Source organism: Dendrobates tinctorius, unplaced genomic scaffold, assembly GCF_039654945.1.
Source record: "Dendrobates tinctorius isolate UK_male_01 unplaced genomic scaffold, ASM3965494v1 ptg000022l, whole genome shotgun sequence".
Lineage (NCBI taxonomy): Eukaryota > Metazoa > Chordata > Amphibia > Anura > Dendrobatidae > Dendrobates > Dendrobates tinctorius.
In genome coordinates this window covers 41,120,655-41,133,776 of record NW_027361690.1, presented here as the reverse complement: position 1 = coordinate 41,133,776, position 13,122 = coordinate 41,120,655, and the positions used below count along the sequence as shown (strand labels likewise).

The window sequence follows — 13,122 nt, the reverse complement described above, 5'->3', positions numbered from 1 at the left end:
CATGGTGTACCTAATAAAGTGGCCAGTGAGTGTATATATATATATATATATATATATATATATATATATATATATATATATATATATATATATGCATTCTATGTGTCTATATCTATTCTTTCATTTCTTTATTAAAACTGTCATAGGGCTCCATTAAATGTCCATTTTGCAAGCCTGCGAGAAAATCTCACCATACGGATGCCATACGGATGCTGACATGCGCAAAATACGCGACCACACCTTGATTACGGATGACATACGGAGCACTATTTAGGGGTCTGTCATCCGTATTACGCATGTAAAATACTGACCGTATTTTGCGCAGGTTAGTGTGACTCCAGCCTAAGGGTATGTTGCACACAAAGTCTCTAGGCGCTGGCATACCTGTTGAATTTTTTAAGTAAAAGAAGCTTCAGGATAATGCTAGCAGTGTTTTTCTTCAAGTGTTTTTTTTGTTTCTTTCGCGCTATATTTTCCAATGGCTGTGCCACCGACATTTGTTTCCTACATTATGTATGTTAGGCTTCACTCATATGAGTGTATACGTTGGATGAGTGTTATGCGATGTTGTATTGGATAGCGCTCGGAACAATGTTAGGCTTCTTTTACACTTACCATGTTTTTGCTGGACGTTTTCTATGGGGACGCAAAATCGGCCCGCAAAAATTCCACGGTGCGCCGTGTGCCATATGGCCGTGAGGGCCGTATTTGTGGCCATGAAAAAAGATTGAGCCTGCTTGATCTTTTTCACAGCTTACGGACATTGCCCTCATTGATAATCAATGGGGCCACAAAAACAAACGGAAGTTTGTTTTTGCAGTGCACCGTCACGTCCAGTTTTGCGGAACGCCGTTTTTTTCCCCCAACACTTTTTCTATAGTATTGGAAACCTGAAACATAGCGATCTGCAAGTTTTTTGCGGTCCTTTATTGCAGCAGACTGAAAATTGCGGCGATACGGCCAGCGAAAAAAGGGCCGCAAAAAACCCGGTAAATGTAAAAGAACCCTTATTCTATTTCAGCATGAAAAAAACTGGAGCATGCTTAAAGTTGCAGCACAGATCATATGGCATGCACCCATTCAAGTTTATGGGTGAGTGGAAATCATCGGACTTTCATCCAAGTGTGGTCTGATTTCTGCAGACTCACAGAATGGAGGATATGGAGAAAGTTTGTTCTCCTTATTCTCCTCACAGTGTATTACGATTCTTTCATCCGAGAGAGTCGGAACACACTAAACTGACTCAGATCAAACTCGGATCTGACTCTCTTGCATTCGAGAATCTTTGCTCGTGTGAGCAAGCCCTAATCGTGAGTGGCTTCAAAGTGAAGTTCACCCAAAGAATGATCAGGCCACTTCTTTTAACGTCTTTGTGGCTTTTGAAGCCTGAATCATTTGACAGAAGCTCAAAAAGAGCGAACAAATGTCAATTAGTGATGAGCGAACATTCTCAAATAAGGTGTTATCTACGCTTACTCGTGAACTAACCAAGTGTCTTCGGAGTGCTTGAAAAATATGCTTGAGTCTTCATGGCTGCATGTCTCGTAGATGTTAAGACAGCTGCAGCACATGCAGGGATTGCCTGTTTGTTAGCCTTGACTGATGAAGGCTGGGCTTTGGATCTTAACTGACGGAGTCTGGATCTTAGGCCTTGACCGGCATAGTCTGGACCTCAATGTTTGCCTCACAAAGTCTCGGTCCCAAAGCACTCCCCCCCTGTAACCCAGCCTCTGTGTCCCTCTGCTCACACCTCATGGTGTTGACGTCAACTGCTTTCCTGCCTTGTTACTCCTGTCTTTTATATTGGATAATTGAGCCACAGTTATCACCTGACCAGGCGTTCTCGTTAGATCCATCCTTCCAGAAACACTTCTTCCATCTTTCAGTTCCGCCTTGTTCAGTTTGGACAGTAGATGGCAACATTTGTTCACATTTGCTACACACATTTGCTACTGCGCACGTTCTTACACATATGCATAGCAAGTCGCTTTAACATTGCAGTACATAGGTTCATTCTTTTTAGAATTTTTTAAGCATTCCAAAAGCCAACTGAAAATGGTATTGTGTGCACATTCCCTTAGTTTTCCTACAAATTCTAGTTTAAAATACCTTGCTCCGACAATTGTACGCATTAATCTGCGTCCTGCTTTCTGCATCATGATTTCCTTTTTACCATAAATTTTATTGATTTTAAATAAAATCATATTTAATAACCATTTAGCCTCCAATCATTGAACATTGTTGCAAAAATTACCTCAATCATTTTTTGGCCAAATATAATAGTAGTTTAACATAACTGAACATTATGGGAAACGAAAAGGAAAAGGGAAGGGAGTGATGACAACAGATTACTGTACCCATAATTTACCATAAATAGCTCTATTACATCTCTATAACCACAGTATTAAGTCTGAATGATAGCCAGCTGTCCCAGCTCTTGAGATATGATGTTATATTATTGGTGGATGAAGAAATTAAACTCTCTGATAGACAATTATCATTCACCAAAGCTACGATCTCAGACAAAGACGGACATTTGGGGTTTTTCCAATATCCTGCAATTTTAATTCTAGTAGCTATGAGGATGTGTGTAATCACCGTCCTGGACTCGTGCGGAATCAAATCCAGGCCAATGGCCAGAAGAGCATGTTCTTTCCCAATTTTAATTGAGATACCATGTTTTCCCTATCACTATGTTAAAAAACTAGCGCGATAAATGGACCACCGCTCCATTTACTGTCTACAGCAATGACGGAGATATGTTTCTGGAGTATATAAAGAAATCAGCATTAATTCCATGAACACATACTGTACATGCCAACTTATTCTGAAAAGTTAATGGAGAATATAGCTATCCTTTAAAAACGACAAACTTTGAAGACAGACAGAGTTATGTTGTTAACTATTATCTTTCCAGGGCACATAGCTTAGAAAAGAACACCGACTTCTACCATGTCTAAAGCCAGCCATAGCACAATATAAATAGTTGTACTAAAGTTTGCATAAATTACAGAACGTTAACTCCTCCAGTATGAAAGAAAATTTCTCCTAGGTGACTTAAGCATTCTGGGTCTACAATAAAAATTCCACGCTTCAAGTTTCCAGTTTCTTAGTAGAAGAACAGAGTACTTGGATGGAACAAGTAATTTTGTGTCAAATATGAAATATTTTATAATGTGTGTCGGTTGAGTGAATTTTAACTACAGGATTGAAAAACAAGAAATATAGGAAGCCGATGAAACTTTATTTCCTGTTTATCTATCTGAAATGTATATTTCTGTAATACAATGCTTAACTGGAACTCATAATTCAACGTATTGTAAATGTCAGCTAGTTCTACATGGTAATGGACTTGCATGTGCTCCAGAGCATCTTATTTCGCTCCAAGACAGTTAGGTGTAATTGGGCCAGAATGGTGGCTCATTGGTTTATACTGTTACATTGCATTGCTGGGGTGGTCCTCACCACCATCCCACCAAGGAGATAATCTCTCAGGAGTTTGTATGCTCTTCCTGTGTTGGTGTGGGTTTCCTCTGGATACCCAAGTTTTTTCTCACACTCCAAAGACATAGTGATAGGGAATTTATAGTGTCCCAATGGAAATAGTGATTAAGATATCTATAAAATGTTGTGAAACATAATGATGCTATATAAGCAACATATTGAATACATAATTATAGCCAGGCCTGAAAGAGCCTGGGTCACCTGCCCACTTAGGCAAATCCATTTCCCTACTCTCTCTACCCTTTGCCACACCTGTGCTGAATGGGCGCTAACAGTTGTATGCTTTTTATTTGCATACAAATTATCTATTATCATAGTGTTTATATACTGGGGTGGTGGTCCATGGTATGGGTGCACATAGAACAGGCTGAGCTACATATATGTAGTGAACAGGCTGCCAGCCTAGGGTGAGTTGAGTCCTAAGCCATGGTAATACACTGTAATTAGTTAAAAGCAGGAGGTGCTGACATCTGCATCAGAATTAAGCTACGGCCAAAGGGAAGCTGTGAACTAAGCTGCTGTTCTAAAAACCAGACGACTAGTATAGCATATGTCCTCATAGTAATCAGACAATGTAAAGAAATAGACATACTACCCACATTCCCCCCTTGAAGAAACAAGTATAATGTTGTGCTGTGTAATGTGAATAGTGTTATGGGTTAATGATTTTTGTATGTGTAATGATTTGCATTGTTAGCGATGAAGCTGTATTCTGCCCAGCAACAGGTAGTTGACAGGGAGAATGAGAGTTAAAAGTTGGGACTGGCCCAGAAAGGGATGGACTATGTGGCAAATTCAGAAAGGACTTCCTGGTATTGAGGCAGATAAGGCTTGGAGTGGATAGAAAGAGGACCTACAGTCCAGTGTGAGCATTGCCATATTCTAGGTGTCCCGGAGGTAAGAGGAGACCGAAAGAAAGAGATAGGGAGATCTGAAACAAAAGTGACAGAGAGAGTGATATACCGGAGACGGATCATTATAACTCTTCAAGGTAACAGGCCTAAACAGGACTACATACGTGATAGGAGTAAAATGCCCCAGGCGGGCGTTACAGAGCGTCGGCACTAGAGAAGATAAATACCGGCCATACTGGCACTATTAAGGGAAAGGAGACACAGAACCGCAGGAAGAGTACATGATTCTTGCTAAGCAGGACTGTAGTGTCAAGCTGGGTTGTGGTGAAGTAGTGAGAAACAATGGACACATCCAGACGACAAGTAGAGAGAGTAAAGAGGCAAAGTAAAGACAGAGAACAATAAAGAAAAGAAGGAATTGAAACTGTGTGTAAAATGCTTCACGTTGTAAAGGAAACGTTCATAACACTGTACCCGCTATCTCTTGTATATGATCCCTACCAAGTTACCGTTCAGTAAAAAAAACTATTTTTCAATGGTGGTCTCCCTCAATGAACTGTGAAACATCTGGTCCTGGGAAACCAGCATCATCCGTTACATGCAGCCTGCAGGCGTCATCACGGCACAGGTCCACACACTCAGCCAGGACCCCCACCTTTCAGGTAACATGCTGAGGCATAAGACACAAGTACCTCGCTCACGGCTACCCCATGCCATGTTACAACAAACCTATGGAGAAAGTATGATGGGTAGTAACAGCCAACTATCCTGTTTTCCCTGGAACTGCGCAACAAAGCATATACCAAAAACTTACAATGTCAAGATTTGGAATTTTAATGTTGAGAAGTATGTGGATAGTGAGGTAGATACCTGACGTGACAGTCAATCCCGCAATATGTAGAAGAGGAAGAGCTGCTGAAGAGAAGACCACAGAGATAAGAAAAAACACAAGATACTAAGCTATGTAAATCCCCTTGTGGTAAATATTACATACACTGAGCACACGCTATAGATCTTAAAAAGGGATGTGATATCCCACACTGAATGCAAGGTTCCCAAAACCAGGTTGCTAGAAAGTCAGGCCCTTTCAGAGGACATTAGAGCTACTTCTGCAAGGTTTTATTACTAGATTATATTTAAAAAATTATCAATTTGGACCGGCCATTATTTTATTAAATGGAAAGGGCAGCCCCAGATTGATGACAGGTGCTCTTTAAATGTCGCTTTTATTTCAACAAATTTTACATGATCCAATAGTACAAGTGAATATAATAAACTATGTAATATATATTATCAGTTAAATGTTTCTTTCCGCAATTTTGAGCTACTTCTTCCGTTCCCTGCATCCTAATCTCGTTATTCACTCTGAAACACTGCAAAAATCTGTCTAGCACAAGAGAAAATGGACTGACAGCTCACTAATGTGTCAGATTACAGAAGTCTATTGATGTGTGTAAAAAGGGTCGAGGGAGGAGGGTTGAGGAGCAGAGTCTGACGCAGAGACATAGAAGGCCATTCTGCTGCTTGCTAGTAAGTGTTTTATTTCACAATAGGAACGGGTTCCCAGCTACACCACTCAGTAGTGTTATATAATAACTTTCGCACTGCTAATGGAAGTGAACATGTGCCACATAGAGACTGAAGAACTGGAATTCCGTATGTCTTTGTATGCTCTGTGTATGAGAGACATCATAGTAGCAAGTCTCCACCCACTAGCTCAGAGGCAACTGAAAATTAGAGCTAGAGCCAGTAGACAATACAAATTTACACAATAAAATATACATGTTGGAATAGTATTTTTGCTAATATACTCATTTAAAAGTGTATTTTGTATAGTCATTGTAAATGAAAGCACATTTTGAAAGAATTTAATTTCCATTATCATTGATAACTTTTTTAAATGTAGTTTACTCAGATATATATTTTAGCCCACAGATGCATTCCCATTTTTCAGGGCATCAGACAGAAGCCACCGACGTTGTAAAGATGTGTTGTGAAACTGGCCTTACTAATATCCATTGCTAGTTTTTGTGTATTCACACATGCACAAAAATATAAGCAGAAGCTAATGCTACAAGATATAAAAAGTGTCCTAATATTGCATCAGTTCCTCTCTACATAAAATAGCATGCTGCCAAAAAATGTTATCTACAAGCCACAGGTTCTGGTTCCCTATTTTGTTTTTTTCAACTGGTTAATCAGTAGCTTGCCTGGCAGGAGGTATAAATGTTATGTGACAGTCGCTGGTGGAAACCTTTGTCTGATGCCATTTTACAGGAGTAGCAATGCTCTTTTGTACAGGCCCCGACCTGACAGCCTTTTCGAGCGTAAAAAGCACAGGTGAAAAATGAATCAATATTAATGTGTCCACTGATTGTAATTTGATATACAATCTCAGCCCCTAATGACTCTACATGCTGTTACTGTGTCAGATCAATGAGCAGTGCCTGGATATGTCCGTTAGACGAGAGCAATTGAACGAAATTAATGGTTGTGGAGCTCGGAAAGGAATAACTTGCCTGGAACACTGCTTTGTAGCTGTACCAGAAAATATAATTAAATTCCATACAGTTAGAAAGACACAGATCAGTGTCCTTACCTGGCCTCTGATAGAAACTTGTCCTTTAAGTCCGGGGGTAAGGTTTCTCTGCAAGTTTTAACCGCAACTGGTGTGTTGTCAGCACCAAGACGTCCACTGAAAACCTCCCCAAAGTTACCCTGTATGAGAAATTACATTCAGAAATGAAAGACTTTGTATCTGGCTCCCACCCCAAACCTATGTGGTTTGCTGCAACATTTTATAGAGGATCTATAAGCTTTCCTTCCATCTCTTTTCTAGGAAATACTTGTATTCACCTAAAGGTTGTGCTCCTCTTTTATTCCTCCTAGGAAATGAATTAATAAATTGCCAACTGGCTAACATCATTCTTTTAATTACGACACTGTCCAGTCAGAACAGACAGTGTCACACTATATAGGGGCACACCGTACTGACATGGGGAATTGTAATGCCCAGTTGTTAATTTGTGCAACTATTTCTTGGCGGAATAACAGAGGAACAGTACAACGCCTTGATAAATTTACTAATAATAGCATTGAATTTAATAAAGGCACTCAAATCGATTTTGTATAGCTAATGCCTTGCTTCACAATTGACTATAGAATTACACGCATGCTCTAGAAAAAAAAAATCAACATAAAAGGTTATTAATGTCTACAATCAAATTATTCTTCACAATGCACAGTATCAGCATATTTATTGTTACTATATAGAACAAGTCCAACATAAGTTTTCTTTTTTTTTATATCTTTATGTCTTTTTTTATCACCTTCTGACCCCTCTGTGCACCCAGCTTCACAGAGCTGAATGAACAGTTCTCTTATCTGCTAAAAGTACCATTTGCAGCAGCACCCTGCTTCTCCTCAGTGCTGCCGACCCCTCCATCTGCTTTCCTGGGTGCTTACTGAGTATGCCAAATTGTCCGTTCTACATTATGAAAAAAATTAAAATTTTTCATCTGTGTTGTCATTCGTTGTATGCAATCCATATGCCGTCTCTGTGTCTGTTTCTTATGTCCGCATGCAATACATTAATCCATTTTGTACATGCGTGGGACATCCGTCTTTTACAGGAACAATTTAATATATAATAAAGGCCAAATACAGTTTTCTATCTTTATGACTGTAATGTTTCTTTTTGCATAATGCGCGACTTACAGATGGTAACTTGTATGTTAACTTATAATGGGTGAGTCTGATACTGAATATGGATTAAAGTAATGACTGTTGTGGTTTTTACAAGCAGACCAGCAGTGAACTAACACATTGGCTTGCGGTGGTTAGTGTGCTGACCATATGCTATATGTTTTGAATACGAATAGCACACAGAGATTTAATACAATCACCTGAATGAGCCCTTAAAGGAATCTGTCTTCATGTGTTTGCTACATTATCAGAGAGCAGAATGATGAAGGGACAGAAACCCTGATTCCAGTGATGTGTTAGTTACTAGGCTGCATGCTGTCATTTTGATAAAATCACTTTTTTTTTTTGCTGCAGATGTCCCAGGTTTCTGAATCCTGATTTTTATATAACCTCACTCACCCCACAGATTGGCAGCTTTCTGTGTACACTGTACATTGGCAGAAAGCTTGTAACCAGTGGTGAGAGCTGGGCTACACAGAGCAAAAGGACTACATGGCAGGAGACAACTAGGCCAGTAGTGATAATCTCCTGCTGATAAAACACTATATCATTTTGGATGTACCGGTATTACTCTGACGTAGTAAATAGTGATCAGTGAATGTGCTTGGATAAGGTGTTAACCAAGTGTCTTCGGCGTGCTCGAAAAATACATTAGAGTCATGGCTGCATGTCTCGCGGCTGTTAAGACAGCCGCAACACATGCAGGGATAGCCTGTTTGTTAGACAACAATCCCTGCATGTGTTGCGGCTGTCTAACATACAGCCACAGGGACTTGAACATATTATTTTAGCCTGCCGAAGTCACTCTGTTCGCACACGAGCATGCTCAGATAACACCCTATCCCAGCACGTTCACTCATCACCAGTAATACACTGATTTATGTGCATCTATGGATGAAGATTGTATACACATAGCAGATAGTGAACTCCTTTTTTAATCACCCATGTAAACAAATCTAACTGATGAACCTACAATTCCTGAGTAAAGAGCTCAGAAATCACCCCACATAATGCATTAGAACATGCTCTACACTGATGAGTGATCTCTAAAGGGAATAAGGAGAAATGCTCCCTCTAGATTAAAGATTGATTACAAAGACTTTTGAAAACTATTTAATTAGCAGGAGACTGGAAGAGGAGCATCACCCATTTTGCCCTCAGCTTTCTGCCTGGAAAGGTGAGGTTTTTTTAGTTTCTTTCACTAGATGTTGGTGCATTGTGGTGGCCATTTTTTGCTGTGGTGCTGTGCCTGTGGGGAGGTGTGACCTGGGGCTTTGGGGTGCTTTGCCATGGAGCATGGGTACTGTGGGGTGGCCAAATTGCTCCCCCTACTGATATGGTATCACTTGGACACTGGTTACTGCATGGGGCCGCACCTTTCAGGTTAGGGACCCATGAAGAGGTTCACCGTAATGTAGCAGTGGGCTTCATACAGTCTGATCAGAATGTAAGAAACTCATGTTCAGTTTTGTAAAATTTTTGCACTGCCGCCATAGATCAATGTATGAGTTTTGGATGTGCGATCCGTGTATTTGCAGTCACGCCAATTATACAGTTCCCCAAGAAGAGTCACCGCCATCTCCTCTCCTCCGTGAGTCATTCAGCAAAACTGGGCAGAGTTAAAATACCTACTTCCACATAGTATTATTTTATTCATTTTCATAGTGTTAACATAGTCTGCTGCACTGCACAGATATTGCCATTACTCACATTGATCCCATGGGGCTCACAATCTCAAATGAAATCTGTCAGCAGGTTTTTGCTATGTAATCTGAGGACAGCACGAGGTAGCGGTTAAAACATTGAATTCAATGATGTGTCATTTATGAGGCTGTATGCTGTTGTTTACTTACTTACACTGAAGGTGGTGTCATGCAACTCCCAGTCTGACTCCGCCCCTCCTGTTATAAGCAGCTCACTGTCTATAGACAATGTATATAGAGAGCCTGGTGTGGGCGGGGTCAACTTTCTCAGCTCTGCTGCATTCTACATCTAAAAACTCTGTGTCAGAACAGCCTGACCCAGTAACCTAAGTGACACATTGCTGGATTCAAGGTCTCTATCTACATCATGCTGCTCTCAGATGAGGTAGCAAAAAGCTGCCAACAGATTTCCTGTAAAGTAACATTTAAGACACACAGGACAATTTTCTTGCACCTCACTTGCCACTTGGGGAGGCTATATAGTGGAAACGGCTTTAATAAAGCAGTACAAAGAAAGTGTACTTCATGATGACTATGGGCAGGCCACGCAGACCACATACTGGACAGTTTGTTTCAAAGAGTTTGTCTATCTTTGGGACATTTTTTATTTACTTACATGCCTGTGTTTCTGGCTAAAAATAAGTTTTATAATTGAGTTTTATTAAAACTTTAGCAGTTTGCCTTTTGTAGTTGCACTGTTGCACAATGTTACATTGCTGGATGTAGAATGAGTTAACTTAGAATCTATCAGTGAACTTGTTCTGATGGTTAAATAGGAAGGTATTTGTCTGTTTTCTAGCTCCTCTCTGCTGTTTTATGACCACAGACCACATAAAAGTTGAATGTACAGGAAAATGTAAAAGTTAAACAGTGCAAAATTTTTATTGAAACCAAATGTCAAAAATGATTTTTAGCCTCAAATATATGCATGTAATAATGTCCCCAAAGTTCAACAGTCTTTTTAAAGGAATTGTGCAACACTAAACAACCCTTTGTTAACTGCAGCCAGTCTGGTTGTTGATTGCCTGGAGCAGTTAATTGAACCTATTGGATGTAGATACCATAGGACTGGACGGAGTTGCAGGGCTAGGCACTATATCCAGTAGTGATCAACACCTTTAAACCAGCCTTATACAAAATGAATACATTATTGAACAGATTTCTTACAGTTAGACCTGATAGGTCTGGTGTATTTGTTTTTAGAATCCATGGTTATGTAGTAAATATTAAAAGCTTTCTTGCTTAATATTGAGGTGGGAGAGCTGGACTCTAAAATAAAATGCTTGTTTTAATATCAGGAGGGAAAACTTTCAAAAGAGAATTATACAGTGATTCTGACATTGATTTCCAAAAAAAGTTTTAACAGCATCATCAGGTCTAAGAAATCTATTTAATAGTGTATTCTGTTTGTATTGTGAAATTGCTTGACAGATGTCCTGGTCCAGACAGCAGAGGTGCAGACAGCTGGCATTTGCGCTCAGAATTCGGATCACGGCCCCCCATTTAAATGCCCTGGACTATGAATAGAAAGTTGTGGCTTACTGCATTAAAGAACATTTACCCAAGCTAGATAAGTAAAATACTGGGTGGATGCTCGCAGTCCATTATTTCCTTAGACGATTATATATCTTGGCACCAGCGGGTAGATCTGTTTTGCAGATAATTAATTCTACAATGGACTCCGTAATAAGGTTTACACTTGATAAACTTTTTGATATAACACATTTAATTGAATTCTGTTGTTTTAATTAAGCTTTTGTTTATTTTTTTTGTTTGCTTTTTCCAGCGCAATGTTATTATCAGCTGCCTCCTATATGATAGATTTTAATGAGTTGGAATCAAATTAAAAAGCTTATGTTACGCACCCGTCCAATCCTTTCTCCTAAGATAACTTCTTCATGCTCCAGCACCCATTTATCCTGTTTAGGAAAAAAAGAAGAAGAAGAAATATTATGTTCTAACTGCAGCAGGAGATACATTGCAGCCCTCCATCTCTGGATTTTACTATTTCATTCTCATACGGTTTCTCTATGTTTTCAATTCCCCGACGTTTTAGGGGCAGTTGTTAATTATGATTTCAATTTCAGAGTGCAACATTTTATATATTGTGGATACAGAACACAATACAATTAGAAGTTAAGGTCATTTTATTACTGTGAATTTTAATGATTATATTCAGCAACCAATGGATTGTGACTCATTGTAATGGACTATCAGGCAATATTTGTTATGGTTCACTAAAGTAAACTAGAGAAAAAAAATAGATATATAGAGCAAATCTCCAAAAAGATAGTTCAGCACCTAATTTCCCCAAACAGGATTTATTTCCCTCTTAGGCAGTGGCATAACTTGAAGCTCATTGACTCCAATGCAAAAGCTCCAATGGGGCCCCAATTATTGTAAGTCTTTATTATTATTAGTCTTTTAATATTGGGCCCCCCCCCTAGTCACCAAGGCCCGGGTGCAATTGCAACCCCTGCACCTATTGTAGTTAAGTCCTGCTCTTAGGTGTTCCCTTTTAAGTTCCCATAGGAATATGAAAAAACATCTGTTTTTTATTGAGAAAAAACTGACGATTTTTTAGTTGTATCGCCACCCATATGCCATTCGTATGCCATCACACGTCTTTTTCGGACATCCGTTTTTATACATCAATAATTAAAGAAATTATACCTTGCCAAATAAAGTTTCCTATGTTAATAATTGCTACTGATCCCTTAAAAAGAAGGTCATAAAGAAGGTAAAGCGTCCCTTTTTTTGCACCCTCATTGAAATATACAGATATTTCAAGTGAAGAGACAAAAAATGGATGAGACTAGCACATGCAGCGATTTGGTCTGGGTGTCTGTTTTTGTCATCCGAGCACACCAGTATTTCTCTTAGGCAAAACAAAATAAAGAAAATATAGAATTTTGGAGGTGAGAGATTATGGGAGACTAGAGCTTGTCTTTCGGCACTGACAGCAAAATCATGATTACATGTAAGCCTTTCACAGGACTGCAGGTAAATCTACATGGTCATTAAAATAGTATTCTAACAAAAGACATTATAGAGATTGTCTAGGCTGACATTAAAGCAGTGGTCCAAAATACAAATTAATTTTCATGCTAAATCTCTATTTAATGACAAAACTTAGTCTATTTTCTAACATAGTTTAATTAAAATTTCTCTATCCTTCCATAGCAACACTAACTCCTTTCCTTCTTTTTTTTTACATAATTTTTTATGACACTTTGTTTGATAATCATTGGGATACTAAAACAAAGCGTCATCAGGGGTAGAGGCTACTGCCACAGCTCCTCCCCCTCCATGAAATGAAGCGTCATCAGGGGCGGCGGCTGCGGTCACTGCCACAG

General features: G+C 39.3%; 1 protein-coding gene across 2 annotated transcripts in view; it reads right to left on the bottom strand.

Moving 5' to 3' along the window:
- Nucleotides 1–13,122, bottom strand: part of FES (FES proto-oncogene, tyrosine kinase) — a 222,580-nt gene that overhangs the window by 21,734 nt on the left and 187,724 nt on the right. Inside the window, exons 13-15 of one of the 2 annotated variants that reach the window (XM_073568625.1) lie at nucleotides 11,632–11,685; nucleotides 6,958–7,076; nucleotides 5,229–5,273 (exon numbers count right to left, since the gene is read on the bottom strand). In XM_073568625.1, coding sequence (XP_073424726.1) covers nucleotides 5,229–5,273; nucleotides 6,958–7,076; nucleotides 11,632–11,685 — 218 coding nt within the window. The remainder of the gene's footprint in view (nucleotides 1–5,228; nucleotides 5,274–6,957; nucleotides 7,077–11,631; nucleotides 11,686–13,122) is intronic. The other variant, XM_073568626.1, reaches the window with a different exon arrangement.